Below are 24,843 nucleotides of genomic sequence, written 5' to 3'. Positions count from 1 at the left end.
ATATCTGTAACAGCGCTCCGCTTCGCGTACTTTTCGCGTTAGGGAGCTTTGCGAAGCTGATTGGTTCTCCGGCGTCTGTAAACATTCCAAACAGTCCGTAGCGGCCGCCATCTTGTCTCTCGGTAGGATCGAGACTCAAGAGGAGGCCAAAGCGAAGGGGCAAATGACCATAAGGGGGCATAGTAGATCCTCCTTGACCTCTTAGTTTTGATGTGGAGGTTTTAAAAGGGCCCCGCGGGGCAAAAATAAAAAAATAATAATAATCGAACGGCTGAATGGATTTGTACGAAACTTGGCAAAATTGTAGGGACTGGTAGCCCGATGTGCCTTTGCTAGGTCTCAATATATGTGCTCCAGTGGATTTTGAGAAATTAACGTTCAAAAAAAGATATAAATCTGTAACAGCGCTCCGCTTCGCGGAGATAAAATTATCTCCCTATTACCTAGCTGTTGCTAACACCAGTTAGCGACCGCTAGTAGGAGATAGCGACCATCTTGGGCTCCACTTTGCATGTCAGTGATATTTATCACTAATGACATGCAAAGTGGGCATGCCAAGATGTTAGCGACTGGAAACAGTCGCTAACATCGCTATCTCCTATTACCAACTTTTGGAGATATTCGCGCTAAGCGCGAATATCTCCAAAAAGTAACACCTGCCCTGAGCAGTTCTTAGCCATGTTATCCAATGGGAGGTGGATAACATGGCTAAGAGCATTAGCTCGGTAATGCATGAATATCGCTGACTTTTCAGCGATATTAATGCATTGCGGTCGTTTTTCATCGCATTTGGGATAAACCTTGATAATAGCAAGGTTTATCTGCAATAATTTCTGACGATGCTTAGCGGTAAAAAATTCGTTGCTAAGCATCGTTAGGGATAAATATCGCTTAACTTTGGTAATATGCCCGAACGTCTGTTAACGTTCGATTCGAAGGAAATCAGGAAGTGTTGAAAAACATTGTCTGCGCCATCTTGCCTTTTTTCAAATGCCACACTTTTGTCGTGCACGGCAGCCATTTTAGATGCCTTGACCAGACCCACTCTCTGCACGCTGTCGATCCTTAGCATGGCTCCCCACCCTCGCAAGCATCTCCCCCAGGCAGTGGTCACCCCCGCTCCCTGTCTTATGCATGGGTAATAAACCTCCCCCCATCTGCGCTGCTCTTCCCTGAGAATCACACCCTGTGCCCGCCCGACACCTCCCTTTCGCCCTATTCACTACCGCACCCTCTGACACTCCTTTTCCTCTGTGTCCGATTGTCCAGGCCGGTCCTAGGCTATCAGCTAGCCCTGCAGATGTAGTTTATGGCCCCAGCTGTAAAGAATCACCCCTCTTCAAAGGAGTTATAGTAGATCAAGGCCCACACCCAATGAGATCCGTCACAGCACACGCGTTCCTACTATCTGAAAACCATCCTGTATTGTGATTGGGGAGGGGACCGAGCCTGAAGCGGAAGATTCCAGGGATGACTCTTTGTACATCAAAGTTTTTACAATTATGTGTCACATTAAAAATATATAGCACTCCAACAAAGTAGTAAGATTATAAAACTTTAATAACTTATAAATATATACAACAAAACAAAAACAGTAAAAACATTTAAACATTTTTTGGGAAAAACAACGAAGTAGCGGTCGACTGTGCGAATAGTCCCAACGCAGCACAACGTCCAGATTTCTGGACGGCACCCAGGTGATGTTGCCTGGGTGCCGCACTGATTTCGGTATCCGGCGTGGGGCGTCGCGGGGGGTGGGTCATCAGTAGCAAACTGTTGTGCGAATAGTTCCAAGACAGCAGAACGATGGCACCAAGGCGATGTCCAGTAAGTTGCCGCCCTCCGAATAACGGCGTGGGGCGCCCCGGGAGGGGGGAGGCGGCGTGAACGGGCCTCTCCAGGTGGAGTTTCGTCTGCTGTAGTGGGGCGCCCCTTTACCGTTTCAGTTGCCATTCCGTCCGCTTTTGGTCCACTGTGTCAAAAGCCGCAATTCAGCTGAGTTGCGCCCACTCTTGCGGTGCAGCGATAGGCGGCTGTCACAGGACTCTCAAAATGGCGGCAGGCTCTTACCTTTTTGGGCCTGGTCCACTGAAATGGCCCTGGGACACCTTGGAAATCGCACGCTTGTCTTGTAGGTCTTGGACCCCATTCTCGAAAGCGTCCCCTCCGCCTTGAGGATTCAACAAAAGTTTTGGGGGCCCCCGACTCCTGCAGGCTTCTGGTGGGGAGCGGCTGCCATGATTGCTCGCGGAATGACCACGACGGAGCCACGAGATGGTGGTGCTTTCATGTTGACGCCAGCTTCAGTCTGAAACATCCAGAAACAAGGTGGGGCTTTCATCGTTTGGGAAAAAAAAAAGTTTTCATCCAATGAAAAGTGTTGTTTTTAGGTCATATGATCAAGCCTTCCATCATTAGGAAACCAAAAGTAAAATGAACCAATGAAAAGTTTTATAAACAAGTCACATGACCTGTTATGCGGCATAGGGTATAAAATGCGGAGAAAATACGTTGGCACGTGAGGCGGCGTCAGTAGCGGACCGATGTGCGAATAGGGCCAAAGGCAGCGCAACAATATTTTCTGATTTGAAGACACCACAAGGCGCTGAGATGCCAAGATCCGGATGGCACCGATTTAGTGTCTAGGTTGCCGCACTGGTGTGGCCATCCTACAATGGTGAAAGTCAGCGTGGGGCGCCCCGTTGGCCTGTGAGATGGCGTCAGTAGCGGACCGATGTGCAAATGGGGCCAAAGGCAGCGCAACAATATTTTCCGAATAGAAGACACCACTAGGCGCTGAGATGCCAAGATCCGGATGGCACCGAGGTGGTGTCTAGTAAGTTGCCGCACTGGTGTGGCCATCCTACAATGCTGAAAGTCGGCGTGGGGCGCCCCGTTGGCCTGTGAGATGGCGTCAGTAGCGGACCGATGTGCGAATGGGGCCAAAGGCAGCGCAACAATATTTTCGGAATAGAAGACACCACTAGGCGCTGAGATGCCAAGATCCGGATGGCACCGAGGTGGTGTCTAGTAAGTTGCCGCACTGGTGTGGCCATCCTACAATGCTGAAAGTCGGCGTGGGCCGCCCCGTTGGCCTGTGAGATGGCGTCAGTAGCGGACCGATGTGCGAATGGGGCCAAAGGCAGCGCAACAATATTTTCGGAATAGAAGACACCACAAGGCGCTGAGATGCCAAGATCCGGATGGCACCGAGGTGGTGTCTAGTAAGTTGCCGCACTGGTGTGGCCATCCTACAATGGTAAAAGTCGGCGTGGGGCGCCCCGTTGGCCTGTGAGATGGCGTCAGTAGTGGACCGATGTGCGAATGGGGCCAAAGGCAGCGCAACAATATTTTCTGAATGGAAGATACCACTAGGCGTTGAGATGCCAAAATCCGGATGGCACCGAGGTGGTGTCTAGCAAGTTGCCGTACTGGTGTGGCCATCCTACAATGCTGAAAGTCGGCGTGGGGCGCCCCGTTGGCCTGTGAGGTGGCGTCAGTAGCGGACCGATGTGCGAATGGGGCCAAAGGCAGCGCAACAATATTTTCTGACTAGAAGACACCACAAGGCGCTGAGATTCGGTTACCACCGAGGTGGTGTCTAGCAAGTTGCTGCACTGGTGTGGCCATCCTACAATACTGCTCCGAATAACGGCGTGGGGTGTCCGAAGGGGGGGGGGAGGCGGCGTGAACGGGCCTTCCCAGGTGGAGGCTCGTCTGCTGTAGTGGGGCGCCCCTTTACCATTTCAGTTGCCATTCAGCTGAGTTTCGGCCGCTCTTGATGCTACAGCGACAGGCGGCTGCAACAGGACTCTCAAAATGGCGGCCTGTTCTTTGGATTTGGGCCTGGTCCACTAAAATGGCCCTGGGACATCTTAGAACTCGGACGCTTGAAATTTTTTTCCTTTCCTCTATATGCAAAAAAAGGTAAATGCCCGGTATGTTACACGCTTCATCTGCCACGATGTACTCTCCAGAGGAACCGAAAAAAAATATAGTTATGGTAACTATACCATGCATCGTCATATGGAGAGGTGGCACCGATTAATTATAGTGCTGCATAAAAGAGAGATTTGGAGAAGAACCCCCGACCTGCCAGTACATTCGTCAAAGAAGTGGCACTGACAGCATCAGAGGCAAGGGAAACGGTCCCAAATATTTAGAAGAACTTTGGAAAGATTAAAATGACATGTTTAGATTGTGGCAAATTAATTTCATGTGGACAGATGAGTGTTACTCTAATAAATACAGCATATGAACATCATCATAGTCGATGGTTGGTAGAGACATTTTGACTATATCCTGGACCTGCCCGTCCTCGCCCAAAATGGCGCCGGAATAAATGGGACTCGTAACTCCTTGTTGTGTACTTGTTGTACAACTTTGATATCACGAGATACGTATGCAGTTTTGAAGCACATGGCGGGCGGGGACGAGAATAGATTGAATATTTCGACATCTCTATTGATATTAAGTTGTGATGTGTTATTGATTACTGTACTATTGAAAGTTCGAATTAACGTCACCCATGGTACTTGCCCGCAAATGTATATCTAGATAATTTTATTGTAACTGGCCCTGTCGTATTTTAATTATAAAATGTACGTCCACCGATTCCGCAGCTGTTAGACACCTTAGTTCTTGCAACCTACTGGCCCGCCCGTTACGTTCCTCTACAGTGTAAATGTCTCCTCATCATATACGATTACAGTTTGCTCCGTGGCCGGCGCACGTGGTTATAGGCCCGTATTTGTATACTGACATTTTCACAATAAAGGTTTTTAAAAGAAAACATGGTAGTAGTATTTACATTGGTAAAGTTTTTAATATTAGTCACTGTTTTAGAATCAGTAAAAGGCAAGTGAAATAAAGCAGACCAATTACATGAAGGGTAAAAGGTATAATACGCAGGAACGCAGTAAAGATAAATGGTCAAGGGCTGTTGTGTTTTCTACTCCTGCAACATAAAGTGATCGATAAGAATCTCATATTCAAGCGTATCGGCGACTAAGACAGCAGGTCGACCCTCTTTTGCTCAACGGCTCCGTCATGGGACGAAGAAACGCCCTTTTTCTCGAAAAAAGAATATATTTTACTTGCAGAACAGTTGTAAATTTTCCGGGAAAGTACATTAGCCTGGAACATTATAACATATATGTTTAAGAAAAAATAATGTTCGGAAGTAATAAAAAGCGTAATTTTTAGGTCAAATGACCAAGCCTTTCATCATTAGAATAAGAAAAGTAAAATGAACCAATGAAAAGTTTTATTAGCAAGTCACATGACCTGTTATGCTTACGTTACGCGCTGCGCGTCGCGCCCCGGATCACTTCCGGATGCGCTAACGCGGCGCGTCATATGACGCATTACGCGACAACGCAGGTCCAGAATATAGTCGAAATGTCTCCACCAACCAGCGGTCGGAACACAACCCCTTTCAGCAGGCTAAATAGTTCTGTTAAATGACAACAGAAGGGACAGGCAACAAGAACCATCAGTCAAAGAGGGGAGGGCTAGTTCTTCTCTACCGGGTTACGTTGGGGCGCTACCGGAACTGATCGAATTGGTAGTCTACAGTGTTTCTGGATGTTTCAGACTGAAGCTGGGGTTAGCATAAGAGCACCACCATTTCGTAGCTCCGTCGTGGCCATTCCGCGAGCAATCATGGCAGCCGCTCTTTATCGTTATTTTGGGCGGGGTGGGTGGCGGAGTCGAGCTGTATTGCAGCCATCATGGTGTGGAGTTTAGTTCATCTCACTAGTTTCGTATTTGTCATGAGGGGTTGTTCCTAATGTTTCTATTTTAGCGAGGTCAAAAAGAGATCCCATTAGTGGCCTACTGATTTTGCTCGATTCCTTATGTTTTTTTACACGATTTTTCGTTATCTGCAAAGACTAAACAGAGTATTGCGACTCTGTGTTTGTTTGTAAATAGAGAATGAACCAAAGAGAACCAATTCTAAAACAGTAAATGCTTGGATAACAATCAATCAAATGGAGAGAGAAGCAGGCACGACGTATTACAACGGGGGCAAAGGCCTGCGTTAACTACCTTTCACTATCTGCAAAGAGAGAGTACTCCTAATAGAAATGAGGGGGGGGGCAGCATTCAAAGCAGATCAGTGTGCATAAACACAAAAATGTTTTTACTTACCACGTATTTGACATTCGACAGCTTATGATATTTGCTATTAAAAAACCATTGAAATTCACTGAAAAAACCATAGGTTATAGACCATATATAGTTAGGAATTAGCATTTACAAAACCTTGAAAATTCACTGAAAAAACCATAGGTTATAGACCATATATAGTTAGGAATTAGCATTTATAAAACCTTGAAAGTTCACTGAAAAAACCATAGGTTATAGACCATATATCGTTAGGAATTAGCATTTAAAAAACCTTATTTTACTCACACAAAACCATTGAAATTCCATATATAGTTAGTTGCACTAACTATATATCGCGCAACCGCAATCCACTGCTGATCATGTCACATATTACATCATTCATTACATGGTCAGTGACATCACTGATGACATCACTGATGACATCTCAAATGACATCACTGATGACATCTCATTTGACATCAATGATCACATCACTGATGATATCATTCATGTGATAATACAATGCATCTCCTCACACTCTAATATAACCTCCGTTACACCCAGTGTTAAATACAGAGTATAATTTTTGAAACCATTGACACACCAATACTAGTTACTACATACGCACTCACTGATTCCTATGTCTACACACACATTCACTCATTCACCCATACAATCATTCATACATACAATCACTCATCTTTACAACACTATCATATGCACTCATACACCTATACAGACACTCACACTCTGCCACTCATCCATGGAGTTACTCACACACCTAGTCAGTCCTGAAAAGAATCAATCACACTTCCATTTTCTCATCTATACAGTTAAACACCGAACACCTTACATTTTTGAAACATATACTAACACATACTTACTCTTTTATAGAATCACTGATACAAGTACACATTGATCTGCACAGAGTCACACACCTCCCAGCCAGCCATACACACACTCAGTCTCCCATACAAATACTTGTGCAACCAATCAATAACCCATATAGCTACTTATATAGCTACTGATCAACACATGCAGCAGCTTGCACAACAACAGACATACTGATGCACACTTTCAGACAGTTTAGTCACTAACCCGTGCATTCAGTAAGACGCATTTAATCACTCACTCATACAGTCAATCACGCACCTACTAAAACCTTCATTCAGACACTTATACATCCACTCATTCTTCAATATGTAAAACATATTTAAACTTTACAGAAACACATAATCACTGGATGTTGTCATCAGTGATGTCATCAGTGATGTCACTGACCATGTCATGAATGATGTAATATGTGACATCATCAGCAGTGGATTGCGGGTGCGCGATATATAGTTAGTGCAACTAACTATATATGGAATTTCAATGGTTTTGTGTGAGTAAAATAAGGTTTTTTAAATGCTAATTCCTAACGATATATGGTCTATAACCTATGGTTTTTTCAGTGAATTTTCAAGGTTTTGTAAATGCTAATTCCTAACTATATATGGTCTATAACCTATGGTTTTTTCAGTGAATATATATATATATATATATATATATATATATATATATATATATATATATATATATATATATATATATTTTTTTTTTCCCCTTGGTTCTTTATGAATTAGAACTTGAATTTTTCGACAGTTTGGCCTTTCACTAACCACTTTGGCTCTGCTTACTTCCATGTTCTCTTTCCATAGGTGCTACAGATATGGCCAAGTGGAGAGTGTCACATGGCGTTTGGGGACATTGTTGCCTCCAGGCCCATAGGAATGAATGGGAATTACCGAATCGGTAAATACCGACTCTTTAATACTGAATAGTACCGATTCGGTAACATTTACCGAATTGTTTCCCACATACCATTTACCGATTCTGAAATACTGAATCTGTAAAATTTTTAAATGTATATTACCTACATATGGCCCTAAGCACTTTAAGAGGTGTCCTGGTTGTGCAGTGCTGGACTAGGACGAAGTCAAGAACGCAGACTGCCCACGATGGAACGCATGCCGGCTCTACGACCCACGCAGGGCCGGCTGAGCAAAAGCACTTAGATTTTGTCAGAAGCGTGAAATGAGTCGATCAATGCGTTGATGTCACTCCCGCAGTTGAAGAAATGTGTTGCTTTTCTCCAAGCGTTGATGGCGATGCGCCGGTTTCCGAAGACAAGCCACAGTTCCGCAATGTGTTTATTCCATAGCTGATGGGCTGGGTTTCTCCACAGTTATCGAAGGGATTTGCCAATCGTCCTTCAGTATTGGTGGCGATGCGGTGGTCTCAGTGCTGCGTCTAACTAATACGTCAAGTTTATCCACGCTTGTCAAAGGAATTCGTAGATCATCCTTCAGTGGTTGTGCCAAAGCAATGGGTGATGCAGCAGTTCCGGTGATGCTGCTTAGGCCCCAAGTGCAATGCACTGATTCTGTTCCCACAGTTATACGTCAATTCTGCTTGTCACAGCAGCGATTGTGTTGATTTTGCTGGAACAAGCACCCGGAGTCACTTCCAATGATAGTCACTACTGTTGTGAACGAGAGGGACTTTATTTTGTTTTGACTATATCTGACCCTGTCCATTTCAGATATAAGGGCATCTCTCACATTTTTGTGGAGTCACTTCCAATGAGCCAGGCACAGAAGCAGGGTTAGGCACTTTGATGTCCTTGATTCTTTCAAGAACAGGAGTCTAGTCAGCTAGCCATTGGAGACGCTCTGAGACAATCAGAGAGAGCAAGCAGGCATCAGAGAGCACAGCAAGGTAGCAGTTTTCCAGAGCCACAATCTAGCAAGCAACAGCCCTCAACACAGCAGTCCTCCATCTTGTCCAGTAGTTTGAGTTCCAGGACTGTACTACTTGGTGGGGTCAGAGACCTAGTACATATACCCAGCTGAGCCTTTGAAGATGCAGTGACTACAAAGAAGGGTCTTTGAAGAGCACAAAAGTCCTTTCCTCTCTGCCCTTGCTCTAGACTATCTGTAGGGGGTAATCAGCACTTTGTATGGTGACAGGGCACTGCCTAGTCAGGTGTAAGTGTCTGGTCCTACCCCACATCCTGCCCTGGATAAGCAATTAAGATATAGATTGGCAGTGAGACACATCTACCCTCGCTTTGTGTGCGTCTATCTACAGGGAATGCAAAAAGTGAAGCTGTCACCCACCCACATGTATTGGAGGCAGGCTGCAGCCACACAAAGTTGTAAGTGCAGAGAAATGTCCACTTTCTAAAAGTGGTATTTTTAAAACAGTAATGATAAATATGACTTTACCAGTAAAGGGAATGCATCATTACCATCCCAAATATATAAAACATGACATGACTACTCATTTTCAATCAGGAATTACAGCTTAAAAGTGTAATAAGGAATTCCCAATGTTAATCTATGTGAGGAGTAGGCCTCACAGTAGTGAAAAATGAATTTGGGTTTTTAGCATTACCAGGACATGCTAAACTTAAACGTACATGTCCTACCTTTTACTTACATAGCACCCTACCCTTTGACTACCTAGGGCCTACCTTACGGGTGACTTATATGTAATAAAAAGGGGAGTTTAAGGCTTGAAGAAGGGTTTTAAATGACAATTCAAAGTAATAGTAAACTGCACACACAGACCCTGCAGTGGCAGGCCTGAAACAGGTTTAAAAGCCTTCTTGTGTGGGTGGAGCAATCATTGCTGCAGGCCCACTAGTAGCATTTAATTTACAGGCCTTGGGTATATGGTATACCACTTTACGAGGGGCTTACAAGTAAATTAAATATACCAATTGTGGACCGAACCCGGGCCCCATTCTGGTGCGGAGAGCGGTACCAGCACAGTAGCGGCAGATCCGGATCGCAGACCGGCCGCCTATACCAAGATGGCGGCCGGTTAAGTGCTGATCCGGTACACAGACACGGAGACCGAGGGAGGAACGGAGCGGATCCCACCAGCGAGTCACAGCGCTTGGCGGAGGCAGTATCCTGGAGCGGAGAGCGGGGGGATCCCTTCACCCCCCCCAAACGACGAAGGAGGCGGGCGACTGAATCGGCGGAGCTTGTCCGCTCCCACTGGCAAAATCGGAAACCTGCGACGGAGGTGAGCCCAGGGGGAGACACACCGGAGGAAGGTGCAGCTGGGGGGGAGGCCTTGCTGTAGCGGCCTATGGGGCCGGCGATTACCGCGAGCCCCCATCAGTGACACCCACATGGGCGGAGGCGCCCTCTCCCCCCCTCCACCCACTCCCGCCTGCAAAAACCACCGCTCTGCAGAGAGGACCCCCGGGGCACGGGGGCAGGCGGCAGAACACGGAGGGCACCAGCAGCGAAAGCAGACCCCGCCAGGGGCGGCACTGACAAGGAACCTGGTCCGCACGGAACGGGATAACAGCGTGGTCACGAGAGTGGCGGGGGGTGAGACTCCGACCATTGCCCTCCCCAATACATGACACTGAACACAGCCGGACGGGGGTGAAGGTCCTGAAGCAGCTGTGGGGCTACTAGGACCTGGAGGAGGAGGCAGTGCCCCCCACCCTGCACGAGGGGTCGTTGTGGAGGGGCAGGCGCTACAAGGGAGAGGATCGGACCGTACGCACGACTCGGGTTGGGGGAGAGGAGATGAGATAGCCACCTCTGCCAACCCTGACCCCAAGGGCCACACGGCGGTAGACTACGCGAAAACACACAATACGCCCCTGATAGCAGAGACGCGCCTGGGACAGCTCCAGGGAACGGGCTTCGGAGCGACTGAAGACCGGGCACAAGGAAGAAGGGCACCTGGAGACAACGAGGGGGGGTGGCAGGGTCGCCCCACCCGGAGCCCTGAGGTGGGTGATGAACCAGACAAGCCAAAGAGTGCCACAACCCACCCACCCCTGAAGATACTGTCACACAGCCGCTGAGGGTGGAGTGGTGACGACCTCGAGAGCAAAGGCGCCAAGAATACAGCCCTCTATAATCGACGAGCTTCAAACGCAACGGGCGGCACCTCAGTAGCGCAGCCCGCCCCGCCACGAGGATTACCATGGGGAAGAGAGATACGGTGCCTAAGACACCGAAACAGGGACCAATGGATAATTTTGCGACATCACGGCCAGTTACGGAGCAGCAACCGGAAACACCTGGACCACTTACCGAAACAGCAATGCTGCTAGCGGCCATCCAAGCCTCCAGAAATGACATCCAGGAATCGCGGGCGGCACTGGAAGTAAAAATCGGAGAAGTAGGTTCCGAGATAACGTTGCTGCGCCAGGACTTTCGAAATCTAACGGAGAGAGTGACAGTGGCCGAAACTAGAGTCACAGATAATGAGGAATCGATCACTGCATTAAAAAAGGACATGGCAGAGCTTCAGGCCTCGCATTGCCACCTGCAATGGAGAGTAGACGATGCCGAAAATAGATCTCGACGCAATAACCTTCGATTTGTAGGTTTTAGAGAGGGACTCGAGGGGAGAGACATGGCCTCCTTCCTCCACGCATGGCTAAAGACTACCTTCCCAGCGGCACAGTTCTCAGCGTGCTTCGTCATTGAAAGGGCACACAGGGCGCTCCTGGCCAAGCCACCAGAGGGGGCAAGACCGAGACCAGTCATAGCAAGATTCCTGAACTATGCTGACAGGGACCTAATACTTCGAGAAGCCAGGAAACTGGGGGAAATCCGCTTCGAAAACGCCACGATCATGATCTTCCCTGATTATAGCCAGGAAGTGTCCAAACAACGCCGTTCCTTTGACTCTGTGAAGATGAAGCTACGATCCTTGAATATAGCCTACATGCTCCTGTTTCCGGCGAAACTCAAAGTAATCTATAAGGACAAGACCATTTTTTTCACATGTCCGGAGGACGCCTGGCAATGGCTTGAAGAACGCCCTATCCTGAACAGTAGGGAGGCAGCCGGAAGAGAAGCCACGGACAGATCACTGAGGGAAAAGACGCGCTGGGAACAGCCGAAACCACAACGTAGACGATCTGGAAAGTCAAGGAGGCGCAATCCAGCGATGCCCTATCAGACACGGGGTACCAGCGAAAGGAGAGGGGGCAGATCGACATCCCCGAGTAATACCTCAGTGGCGGGCTCCAGGTTCAGCAGCCTGAGGAATGGCATCCGCTCTGAAGGTGATGAGGAGGACGATTCAGAGGATCATGAATCCGGAAGGGACGGAGAAGACGGTATTGGCGACTCAATCCACCCTCTAGTTACTGAAATACAGCTTCTGGAGCAGGACTCGTCGGGACGGGGTCCCGCAACGGACACTCAGGACTCGCATTCATGAGCACAGATCTCCGGGGGACAATGAGATAGCAGACCGGTTACCGGGAACACGCAAGTTGACACGCCCTCCTATGTTGTTTTCCTTGTTTGTACAGTTGTTTGGTGTGTGATGGGGAGGTTAAGTGGGAGGGCGACAGGCCTTCTCCCGCGGATGGTTCGGTCCCCGGTTGGGACGCAACTGGAAGGGGAGGAAGGGAGGGGACGGTTTTTCTGCACACGCAAGTTGGGGGACCAGGGGAATTGGGGAGGGAGGGGGGTACCAGTTAAGAAACAGCAGCACCACTCCATGCCACACCGTAAGCCGCCCTTGCTGGGGGGACCCACTTGGAAGGAAGGAGGGAACACCCAATGGCAGACGCACTAGATAATACACACACTGGTGACGCAGGAGTCACTATACTATCATGGAATGTGAATGGCCTTGGGTCAAAGATTAAACGAAGCCTGGTAAATGCCTACCTTAAAAGGCTAGCACCGGACATAATCCTACTCCAGGAAACCCACCTCAGAGGCAATCACTGCGCTTTTATAGCAAGAGGCAGGCACGTAGTATTAGCACACGCAGGCTACACAACAGGTTCCAGGGGGGCGGCAATCCTCGTTCACAAATCCACACCGTTCACTACTACTCGTACATGGCTAGACCCGCAGGGGACTTATGCAGGAGTACAGGGAGTCTGGAGGAGGCTCAGGTACACGATCGTATCAGTCTATGCCCCCCCAAAATTACAGGCACGCACCTGAAGGCAATCACCGCTATCCTTCTGAATACAGCGGACACGATTCAAATAGTGGGGGGAGACTTCAATGACGTGATGTGTATCGCAAGGGACAGATCGGGGACGCCACCCGCAATAGGACACGACACAGCACTAGCCCGACAGATGCAAATTTTAGGACTCACAGATGTCTGGAGATGGCTCCACCCTACACGGGAGACCAACTCCTTCTACTCCGGGGCCCACAGGGTATTTTCCAGACTGGATTATATATTCACGTCCCGACAGGATGTCTCTGTGAACGATCTAGCGGAATACAAGGCACGGGGAATTTCAGATCACTCCCCACTATATGCACACTTGGGACGGGGGAGGAGGGAAAGGAAAGTGGAATGGCGTCTGCCAGCCTGGGAGATCCAAACACCGGAAATACTGGAGGGTATCAGGGCAGACATAAAGGTGTATGTGGCTGAAAACGAGGGCACGGTCCAATCAGGGGTCACACTCTGGGAAGCAATGAAGCCGGTCCTCAGGGATCGCATACAAAGCAGGTTGGGAGAGGCCAGGAGGAAGCTGCAGGCCACAGTCTCTAGTGAGGAGGTTTCGATCATAGCCCTTGAAGCAGATTACAATCATAGACAGGAAGAGGCCATACTTAGGAAACTGTTAGACGCACAAAGACACTATAGAGAACTTGTCACTGGGGAAGCACGCACACAGGCGCTGGCGACGCTACACCGATTATATGACGTAGGGGATAAATCGGGTAAACTTCTGGCGTGGCTGAGCAGGAAGGAAAGGACAGCTAGATGGGTAGATAGGATTACACTGACAGAGAATAGGTCAGCATGCACGGACGAGGCTATAGCTGAGGCCTTTGCAGCTTACTATGAAGACTTTTACCGGGCCAGGAATCTGGGTGACGAGGATGAAGCACGCTACTATATGTGCGACATGGAGATCCCGACCCTGTCACCTGAGGACGCCGCGGATCTAGATGCAGAGATGACACTAGAGGAAATAGCAGAGGCCATAGCATCCCTGAAACCGGGGAAGACGCCGGGGCCCAACGGCTTCCCGGCAGAATTTTTCAAACGGACGGCCGACCTGTTACAACGTCATGTAAAAACCTTATTTGTCGAGGCATTCCAGACGGCGAGCCTGCCACCCGACCTTGCCTTGTCCACAATTGTCCCAATATACAAAGAGGGCAACCTAGGGACGTATGTGCTTCCTACCGCCCGATTTCTCTCCTCAATATGGAGACAAAGATTCTGGCCACTGTCCTTGCTAGACGCCTTCGGGGGGTAATCTCGGATCTGGTGCACGCGGACCAGTCCGGTTTTCTCCCGGACAGGGCAACTAAACTGAATCTCCGTCGCACGCATAACTGGCTGCAGGAAGTCCGAGGGAGGAGCGAGCCCCACTGGTTCCTCTCATTGGATGCAGAAAAGGCCTTCGATGCGGTCCACTGGCCCTTCTTGCTGGAGACGCTGAGGAGGTTTGGCTTTGGCCCTAAGTTTCTACAGTGGATTCAACTCTTGTACTCAACCCTGAGGGCACGTGTGCGGGTCAATGGCAGGGTGTCGCGCGAATTCCGCATTGGTAGGGGAACGCGCCAGGGGTGCCCACTGTCCCCCCTACTCTTCACACTGACAATAGAAATCTTAGCGATCAGGATCCGACAGAATCAGGGTATTAGAGGCTTCACATGGGGGGAATCTGAGGACACCCAGGAGAAAATTTCGCTGTATGCCGATGACGTCCTGTTGTTTGTTACAGACCCGGACGCCACAATCCCGGTGCTGTTCAAAGAACTGGCTGATTTCGGTGCACGGGCGGGCCATACGATTAATTGGCATAAGTCGGTTCTATTTGACCCGCAAGGTTTGGAGCGGAGGGATTGCCTGCCAGAACTCCTCATTCACACCACGGAGGGCTTCCAATATTTGGGAGTGTACATAACACTAGATAGGCAGCTCTCCTTTAATAATAATGTGGCCCGAATCATGGCAAGCGCAAAGGCGGAAATGGATTGGTGGAGACAGCTCCCGCTCACTTTATTGGGCCGCGCAGCGCTATATAAAATGGTTCTGCTTCCGAAGTTCCTCTATGCCCTGCAAAACGAATACTATCCGCTACCGGTTAAAACTTTGAATAAAATCCACGCAGACCTACGTGCATTCTTATGGCTGGGGAAACAGCCGAGAGTGGCCTTAACCACACTGCAGCGCCACCAGTACAGCGGAGGGATTTCCCTTCCCAACCTAGAAGCATACTATTGGGCGGAGCATCTCACTCCGATTCATGAATGGCTCCATGCGGCAATAGATCACCCTACCAACGCACTAGAAAGGTCGAAATAGTCCACTACTACCGTGCTATATTACCTGTACGGAGGGACCGGAGGGAAGCAACTTCTGCCGGCCACAAAGATTACACTGACCGCGTAGCATAGGGCGACCAAACGCATGGGATGGGACAAGCGGCCCACCCGGCAGACGCCACTATGGCACTGTCGATGGCTGGGTGAACTCAACAAATTGAAAGGCTTCCGACGTTGGGATGACATCGGCATTTCAACAGTAGGGGACGTGATTACAAGGGGAGAGCTAAAAACATTTCACGCACTACAGCAGGACTTTGGCTTACATAACACACAGTACTACAAATACACGCAACTGAGACATGCATGGAGGGCGCAAAATATCACTCTGACAGACATCCCAGAATACGCGCCACTGGAGGGTAGGTTACTGCAGGAGCAGATGGGGGGGGGTGGCGGTATCCCTCACATATAGAACGCTGACCAACAATATGCTAGGTACCTTACAAGACTTACGAATCAAATAGGAGGCAGACGCCGGGGCCATGGAGGACCTAGACTGGGAGATGGTTCTTATGCACCCGCGCGAGGTAGCAATTAAGTCTAGGCTTCGCCTCATACAGCTGAAGGTGCTACACAGAGCCTATTTCAACAGGGTACGCCTTTTTAAAATGGGGAAGGTCACGGACACAGCGTGCCTAAGGTGCCATCAGAAGGAGGGCGACTTCTATCACACACTCTGGGGTTGCAATATCATACAAGCGTACTGGGAAGACATATTTGTGGAATTGGATGAGATACTGGACACTACTCTACCATGCGACCCTAGGCTGGCTTTATTGGGTTTGACAACCGAAGTGGACCTGGCCCACCCCATGATCATCTTCCTAGTGCTGGCTTTGGTGGTGGCAAAGAGAGACATTGCACGATACTGGGGTGCGGCCGAACCACCAGATTTAGAGGAATGGAGGAAAGGACAAGACTTATACATGGCGGCAGAGAGGGTGATTTATAAAGCCAGGGGCTGCCCCAAAAAGTTTCGGAGAGTGTGGTCAAAGTGGAGACAATACCACGGGTTGGAGTGAAGCCACAGAGAACTAGAGGAGGGGCCTCAGAGGAATTGCCGGGCGACACAGGCCCAACGGAGGTGACTAGGGGTGGCAATGACATAGACTATATTACACAACCCAGTTATGACTAGTGGGTGAAAATGCGTCAGGAGAGGGTGGGAAGGACCTGTGGGGGGAGGTGGGCATGGAAGTGGCTGTTTCGGGGATTGCTTTTCTCATTTCTTATGTACCTACTATGAGTTTTGCTAAAACCCCACGCTTTTACTTGATTCATGTGGAATCCTGGGAATCTAAAAACGAAAAAGTTGCGTAACTCACGGGCATTGACCGAATGTTGAAGCCAGTCCGTGTACTTACCTTTTCATTTATGATACTTTTGATGCAACAATAAAAAGTGTTTAAAAAAAATATATATACCAATTGTGTACATACCAATCTTACCATTTTTAGGGGAGAAGAGCATGCACTTTAGCACTGGTCAGCAGTGGTTGGGCACTCAGAGTCCAAAGTCCAACAAAAAGATTGTCAGCAAAAGAGGAGGAAGGAGGAAGGCAAAACGTTTGGGGTGACCCTTCAGAAAGGGCCATTTTGCAACAGTGGGATTAAATAGTGAGGAATTTGGAACACACACCTATATGATAGAAGCAGCCAAAGAGGGTTAAGAGGGGCTTACGAGAACATAAGAACAGAAGGTTGGGATGGCAGACAATTGAATGTATGTGGTGATATGCGAGACCACAAAGGGCAGATGACTGAAGTCGTTCTTTGATTGGCGGGAGGGGTGAGCTGATGGGAACTGTAAAAAATGAAGTCTAGATCTGGGTGGGGGTGATGTAGTGGGTTGCTGGTTTTGAATAGGTGTCATACGGGCGGGTCAATTGATGCAGTTTCCATAAGAACTACTGAAAAGATGTCCACACCAGGATGCATTGATGCTGCACTTACAAGAAAATGATTCGGTGCGGTCCACATGGATGGAATGGATTAAAATAGTAAAAATGTATTTAGAAACAGTAAAGGAGTCATAGAAAAAGACATTAGTAAAGTGAATGTAGTTTTTGTCCAAGACAGTTTGGGTGGGGGCAATAAAACCAGCAATAAGGTAAGGCAGGAGGTGAACAGAGAGGTGTGGGGATTTTTTAAGGCGCAGGGGGTAGCAGTAGTAAGGCATGTAGCCATTGTTGATGAGTAGCTAGACTTATTTAGACATGATGGTGTCCATTCACCTTTGCTGGGAAATACACTTTATTTAGAGAAGGTGACAGAGGTGCTGAGAAGGTGGTGGATGGGCAGGTCAGGCAACCAATAGGTGGGGGGGCAGAAGTTACATCTCAGGGGTCCATCTGGTGGCGGACTGAAGGGAGCTAAGGATGAGGGCGCACTGCCTTTTAGCTATGTTTACTATTTACAGATTTCATATACATACATATATATGTATTAGTAACTGCAGCAATAAAACCAAGCTGTGCCTAGCTTGCTCCTGAATACAGTGGATTTCTGACAACAATCAGGCGTCTGTGATAATTCCAACAGAAACAAAGGCTTCTGAGTTAATTTTATGCTTCATGGGGAACATCTCGAATACTGCAGTAATTGTGGATCCTAGAATTAACCTTCCCCACAGTATCAGTATTTTCAAGAATAAAACAGCAATAGAATTTCTTACGATCCAAGGAGGGAAGCAAGAATCAAACAGAAATCAGGTCAGTAGATCTATCAACTGCGAAGATGTTCAATGATAAAAAAAAACACCATATTTGAAAGGCATGCAAACCCAAAACGTCTTTAAAATTTCTTAAAAAGCTGAAAGGGTGAGATACAAACTAAGAAATTGGCTTCTGATTTGAGAACTAGTGCATAATGTCATTACAAAAATACATTCTAAGTTGTTTTGCTTCTGCTGTTTTGAGTTGAACTGATTAATGTTTTTTCTTGGACTGTGTGTATAGTTATAGGTTTCGCTGTTTTGGGATGTGTGCCCACTTTATCAAGCATACAGCTGTAACAAACTATATCATATAATCAGTATCAAACAAACATAAAAAACAATAGTATGTACCTTTATAAATCTTCACCTTCTCTGGACCCTGAAGCTTCACATTATTACACCTGAAACAGCACATAAATCAGGTTGGTTTTACAGAACAAACACAGTTTACAGGATAACATAAGGAACACCACATACAGCCCGTTAATAGAAATATAATCCTGTGATCGCAGGCGCTCCTGTAGAGCAGTGCAAAGAGTGTGTTACTGTTGACACAAAGCAATCAAAGCTCCAACGATCCATGGCAACCCAGTTACAACCTGCTGAGCAGTGGCTGGGTGAGGATAACAGGTGACAACCCCACTAAAATCACAGAATACCGAACAAGCCAGGGCCACGCTGCTTGCAATGATGAAGGGACAGAGATTGGTAGCCAATAAAGCCTGTCAATGGGGAAAAAGACTATTCGGCAACGCTCGATTCAAACTGGTCCAACTCAGTTATTGCCACATGAACTGTATAACGCCCCTTATGTGGCCCTGTATATCCCCTTATGTGGCACCTTAGTTGATCTGACAATGCTCTTCTCAAACTCGAGAGGTCCTGCACTCATACCTTGAACCCTCTCAAGTACTGCACTAGGGGATTTCTGAGGCCATACTTCTTGGAGTCTGTGAAGTCCAGCCTGCTGTTTGAAAACCAGGAAGTCATGCACTTCGAAGTTTCTGACATTCTGGCTTCTCAAACATCTGAAGATAGAAACTTTGCAATCTCCAAAGTCCTGCACCTGGAATTTAAGCAATGCTGCATGTCTCTGTAGCCCTGCACCTATGCATTTCCACAGCCCTGCACTTTTGAATCTCTGAAACCTTCACCTTGGAAGCTCTGAAGTCCTTTGTCTTTGAAATCTATGAAGGCTCACACATTGGAATTTCTAAGTCATGGAATAGGTGAGGTCCTGTCTTTCCTGCTTTCCCAGTACCTGCATTTTTGAATCTCGGAGGTCCTGTAACTTAGAATTTCTGGTGTTCTAGAGAACAGAAACTATGGTGTCCTGTATCTTGTAGTCTGTGGTATGTTTCATCTTGGAGTCTACAGTGCCCTGCACACAAGAATCTCTGGTGCCCCACCTCTTGGAATCTCTGGGGTCCTGCCTCTTGGAATCTCTTGTGCCCCGCCTCTTGGAATCTCTGGGGTCCTGCCTCTTGGAATCTCTGGGGTCCTGCCTCTTGGAATCTCTGGTGCCCCGCCTCTTGGAATCTCTGGTGCTCCACCTCTTGGAATCTCTGGGGTCCCGCCTCTTGGAATCTCTGGTGCCTCGCCTCTTGGAATCTCTGGTGCCCCGCCTCTTGGAATCTCTGGTGCCCCGCCTCTTGGAATCTCTGGGGTCCGGCCTCTTGGAATCTCTGGTGCCCGCCTCTAGGAATCTCTGGTGCCCCGCCTCTTGGAATCTCTGGTGCCCCGCCTCTTGGAATCTCTGGTGCCCCGCCTCTTGGAATCTCTGGTGCCCCGCCTCTTGGAATCTCTGGGGTCCTGCCTCTTGGAATCTCTGGTGCCCCGCCTCTTGGAATCTCTGGTTCCCTGTCTCTGGGAATCTCTGGTGCCCACCTCTTGGAATCTCTGGTGCCCTGCCTCTTGGAATCTCTGGTGCCCCGCCTCTTGGAATCTCTGGTGCCCCGCCTCTTGGAATCTCTGGGGTTCGGCCTCTTGGAATCTCTGGTGCCCGCCTCTTGGAATCTCTGGTGCCCCGCCTCTTGGAATCTCTGGTGCCCCGCCTCTTGGAATCTCTGGTGCCCCGCCTCTTGGAATCTCTGGGGTCCGGCCTCTTGGAATCTCTGGTGCCCGCCTCTTGGAATCTCTGGTGCCCCGCCTCTTGGAATCTCTGGTGCCCCGCCTCTTGGAATCTCTTGTGCCCCGCCTCTTGGAATCTCTGGGGTCCTGCCTCTTGGAATCTCTGGTGCCCCGCCTCTTGGAATCGCTGGTGCCTTGCCTCTTTGAATCTCTGGTGCCCTGCCTCTTGGAATCTCTGGTGCCCCGCCTCTTGGAATCTCTGGTGCTCCACCTCTTGGAATCTCTGGGGTCCCGCCTCTTGGAATCTCTGGTGCCCCGCCTCTTGGAATCTCTGGTGCCCCGCCTCTTGGAATCTCTGGTGCCCCGCCTCTTGGAATCTCTGGGGTCCGGCCTCTTGGAATCTCTGGTGCCCGCCTCTTGGAATCTCTGGTGCCCCGCCTCTTGGAATCTCTGGTGCCCCGCCTCTTGGAATCTCTGGTGCCCCGCCTCTTGGAATCTCTGGTGCCCCGCCTCTTGGAATCTCTGGGGTCGAGGCATCTCTGGTGCCCCGCCTCTTGGAATCTCTGGTTCCCTGTCTCTGGGAATCTCTGGTGCCCACCTCTTGGAATCTCTGGTGCCCTGCCTCTTGGAATCTCTGGTGCCCCGCCTCTTGGAATCTCTGGTGCCCCGCCTCTTGGAATCTCTGGGGTCCGGCCTCTTGGAATCTCTGGTGCCCGCCTCTTGGAATCTCTGGTGCCCCGCCTCTTGGAATCTCTGGTGCCCCGCCTCTTGGAATCTCTGTGCCCCGCCTCTTGGAATCTCTGGGGTCCGGCCTCTTGGAATCTCTGGTGCCCGCCTCTTGGAATCTCTGGTGCCCCGCCTCTTGGAATCTCTGGTGCCCCGCCTCTTGGAATCTCTGGTGCCCCGCCTCTTGGAATCTCTGGTGCCCCGCCTCTTGGAATCTCTGGGGTCCTGCCTCTTGGAATCTCTGGTGCCCCGCCTCTTGGAATCTCTGGTGCCACGGCTCTTGGAATCTCTGGGGTCCTGCCTCTTGGAATCTCTGGTGCCCCGCCTCTTGGAATCTCTGGTGCCCGCCTCTTGGAATCTCTGGTGCCCCGCCTCTTGGAATCTCTGGTGCCCCGCCTCTTGGAATCTCTGGTGCCCCGCCTCTTGGAATCTCTGGGGTCCTGCCTCTTGGAATCTCTGGTGCCCCGCCTCTTGGAATCTCTGGTTCCCTGCCTCTTGGAATCTCTGGGGTCCTGCCTCTTGGAATCTCTGGTGCCCTGCCTCTTGGAATCTCTGGTGCCCTGCCTCTTCTAATCTCTGGTGCCCTGCCTCTTCTAATCTCTGGTGCCCCGCCTCTTGGAATCTCTGGTGCCCTGCCTCTTGGAATCTCTGGTGTCTTGGAATCTCTGGTGCCCTGCCTCTTGGAATCTCTGGTGCCCTGCCTCTTGGAATCTCTGGTGTCCTGCCTCTTTGAATCACTGTGGTCCTGCATCCTGGAATCTTTGAATTTCTGAACCTTGTACTCTGTTTCTTCCTGCACCTTGGAATCGCTGAAGCCCTGTAACACAGAATATCTGAAGTCTTGCACCTGCAATCCATGAGGTTGTGCTCACTGAAATCTCTGTATTTCTCAGTCCTTATTTCTATGCTGTGTAATACTAGGTAAGTAATCCCTCTGCTGTGACCCGCAACTGCTTACAGATTTACTCTCAAGCAACATGCAGATATCCACTCAAGGATAGCACCACACAAGAGGGAATATATCAAATTCGCTCCATCTCTGTATCTCTCTCTCTCTCTCTCTCTCTCTCTCTCTAAATCTTACTCTTGATATCGCTCTACATCTACTGTTGTCTCGCTGGGAACGCTAGGTGGCTCACGAGCGGGATTGCTGACCTGAGATGAGGGTTCACGCAGCCTGGTGCTGAAATCCTGCAAAAGATCCTGCCCAGATGGCCACAACAGCATGAAAAAGACTGGTGTGAATTGTCCCAGCGCCGAAGAACAAGTGGTGTAATTCTGCCGAAAATCCGAGCTGGGATGGCAAAGTAATCAGCAGCCTTTGAAATATTAAAGGAAGTTTTCAGGGCTTTCTGTGAGGGCAGATGACATATAATTGAAGGCAGCACCACTTATGGCAGCCTTTGACTTTACCACTGTGAAGCTCTGGACCGGTGCATGGCACGGACCGCTACGACAGAGCCGTGGCTGACACGAGGCATGCAGGCTGCGGTCTACCAGAGACAGCGAACACGGAGGGGCGGTGAGTGCTAAGGAGCCGCAATGCAGCAAACAGTTCAGAGAAGGTTGCCAAGGCGCGGGGGCAATTACTAAAACCCCTAGAGGCGGCCACGCATCTAGCTCCAAAGCAGCGGTGTCATAATTGCAAACGGCCGCAGCACAGATGGCGAGGCGGCCATAAGTGGTGCTGCCTTCAATTATATGTCATCTGCCCTCACAGAAAGCCCTGAAAACTTCCTTTAATAGTACATAATGCATGCAGACTAAACGACCGAGCAAATAAGCTAGGAACTGAGCACTTGTTGCACGGCGACAGGTAATTGAGGAGCCCGCCGCGCAGCACAATTAGCTCCATTGCAAGTAACGGTCTCCTTGAGGCAGTGCGAGTAACCTGCGGTGTCAAATCCTATTACAGATGCATGGCAGAGTGTTTGAGCTCATCTATTAAAAACAACTTTAAAGTCCTTGTCAACAGTACACATAGATGCAGGCAACACTTAGCAGGTGACATTGAGGAATGTAAATGCAGTAGGATTGCAATACCTAGCAACTGTCTTTGAAAATATAAGGCTATAGGTACATTTAAGCGACGATCAGCATAGCGGAGCTGTTGATTCCTGATGTTGCTCGCAGAGAAAAGCGCTTAAATACTCCCCATTTCGGCAACAAATAGCATACACTGTCAGATCTCAATTTTGGGGAAACCTGATGCAAAACAGCCACGGCTTAATTTCGAAGCTAAAAAAAGCACTCGCTTACACCAATCAGAGGTAGAACATGGCGACAAAGCGACACTGTAAGAACCACATACAGCACAGGGAGAGGACATGAAAGCAATCCTCCTCAAGGTTAGACAAGGCCTCATCACCATTGAGGACAAAATGGATGCCACAAACTAGATGGCCACGAAGAGCGCATAAAGGAAACTAAACGCCGTATATCGGATGCGGAGGATGCGACATCGCATATTCAAAGCACTGTAATACAAATGGACAAGCTACTGAAAATAATAGATGCAAAGAACGAGGACACTGAAGCAAGGAGCCGCCGGAATACCATTAGAGTCCTAGGAATACCAGAAAGCACAAATACACGTAAAATGGAGGTCTACATAGAAAAACTATTACTGGCAGTGGTGTGGGCGGACTCTCTTTCCCCCCACTTGAGTCGAACAAGCACACCGCTCTTTAGGCCCGAGACCTCCTCCTGGATGTGCGCCATGTCCCATAATCGCAATTCTCCTCAATTATAGGGAAAGAGATGTCGCCCTATGGGTGGCAAGGGAGAAGAAACAACTGAACTTTGAGGGAGTGCAATTCACAAACTATTCTGATTTCACAGTAATAGTGCAAGAAGAGCAGTGGAAATTCCTACCTGTGAAGCAGAAGTTGCGACAAGCCAAATAGATAATGCTCTGCTGTACCCATCCTGCTTCCGGATCTCTTATCAAGGCAAACAAACTTTCTATACAAAACTTCAACAGGTCGAAGAGTTTCTGAAACACCATAAACAGCAAAAAGTGGTCACACGCACTCCAGACGACTCACCAAGGCCAGGCTCACCAGACCCAGACTGACCGACCCCATGGGGGAAACCCCAAGCTACGACATGGAGACGGGAGACAATGGACTGATGTGAAATGAAAACCGCAAGCGTAATTGGGACTCAATGGTGTGAGATGACTGTACATTTTTACTAAAGCTAGCCATAGTAAGGGCAACAAGAGACAACCACCACCAGGCACCCTCACACTGTGGAGGGAGTAGACAGAAACACCCAGATACTCCGATGGAGTGAGGTTTACCTGTGTGCCACCTAGCTACGTTCCCCTTACAGGAGATCCCCATTGCAGTTTACAACGAGTTGAATAAATTGATTGGTTGTGTACAACCTGTTATTGAGGTTTGAATTTACAGGTGACGGGAGGGGGTGGGGGTAGGGGTAGGAAGTTCTGGCATGATTGGGATACTTCAGTGGGTGGGAGAGGTGGGGGGGTTGTTATGAAGACTCTCATTCAAAGTACTATGCAGCAAAACAGACAGATTTCTATATATGTTCATGCTCTCAATGTGCTATGCACCTACACGCAAGATGACCCTCACGACACACATGGGGAGTACAGCCGAATCTCGGACCACACAACATCTGAGGATACTCTCATAGAATGTCCATGGGCTGGGGGACCCCAGAAAGCGCAGACAGGTCCTAGCATACTTGGATCGTCATCAGATAAATATAGCTTGCTGCAGGAAACTCACATCAACCCACAACAGCACTCCACATTTGCTAACAAGTGGGCAGATCACAAGATATTTTCTTCATATTCTTCCTATTCGAGAGGCACTGTGATTCTAATAAAAAA

General features: G+C 48.8%; 1 protein-coding gene across 1 annotated transcript in view; it reads right to left on the bottom strand.

The window, feature by feature from the left end:
- LOC144754121 (E3 ubiquitin-protein ligase TRIM39-like) overlaps positions 1–24,843 on the bottom strand; it is a 215,306-nt gene that overhangs the window by 71,577 nt on the left and 118,886 nt on the right. Inside the window, exon 5 of the mRNA XM_078641688.1 lies at positions 18,537–18,586. Within this exon, the coding sequence (XP_078497814.1) occupies positions 18,537–18,586 (50 nt within the window). The remainder of the gene's footprint in view (positions 1–18,536; positions 18,587–24,843) is intronic.

This window comes from Lissotriton helveticus, chromosome 5_1 (genome assembly GCF_964261635.1).
Source record: "Lissotriton helveticus chromosome 5_1, aLisHel1.1, whole genome shotgun sequence".
NCBI lineage: Eukaryota > Metazoa > Chordata > Amphibia > Caudata > Salamandridae > Lissotriton > Lissotriton helveticus.
The sequence above is the reverse complement of the archived record's forward strand: the minus strand, read 5'-3'. Positions and strand labels throughout refer to the sequence as shown.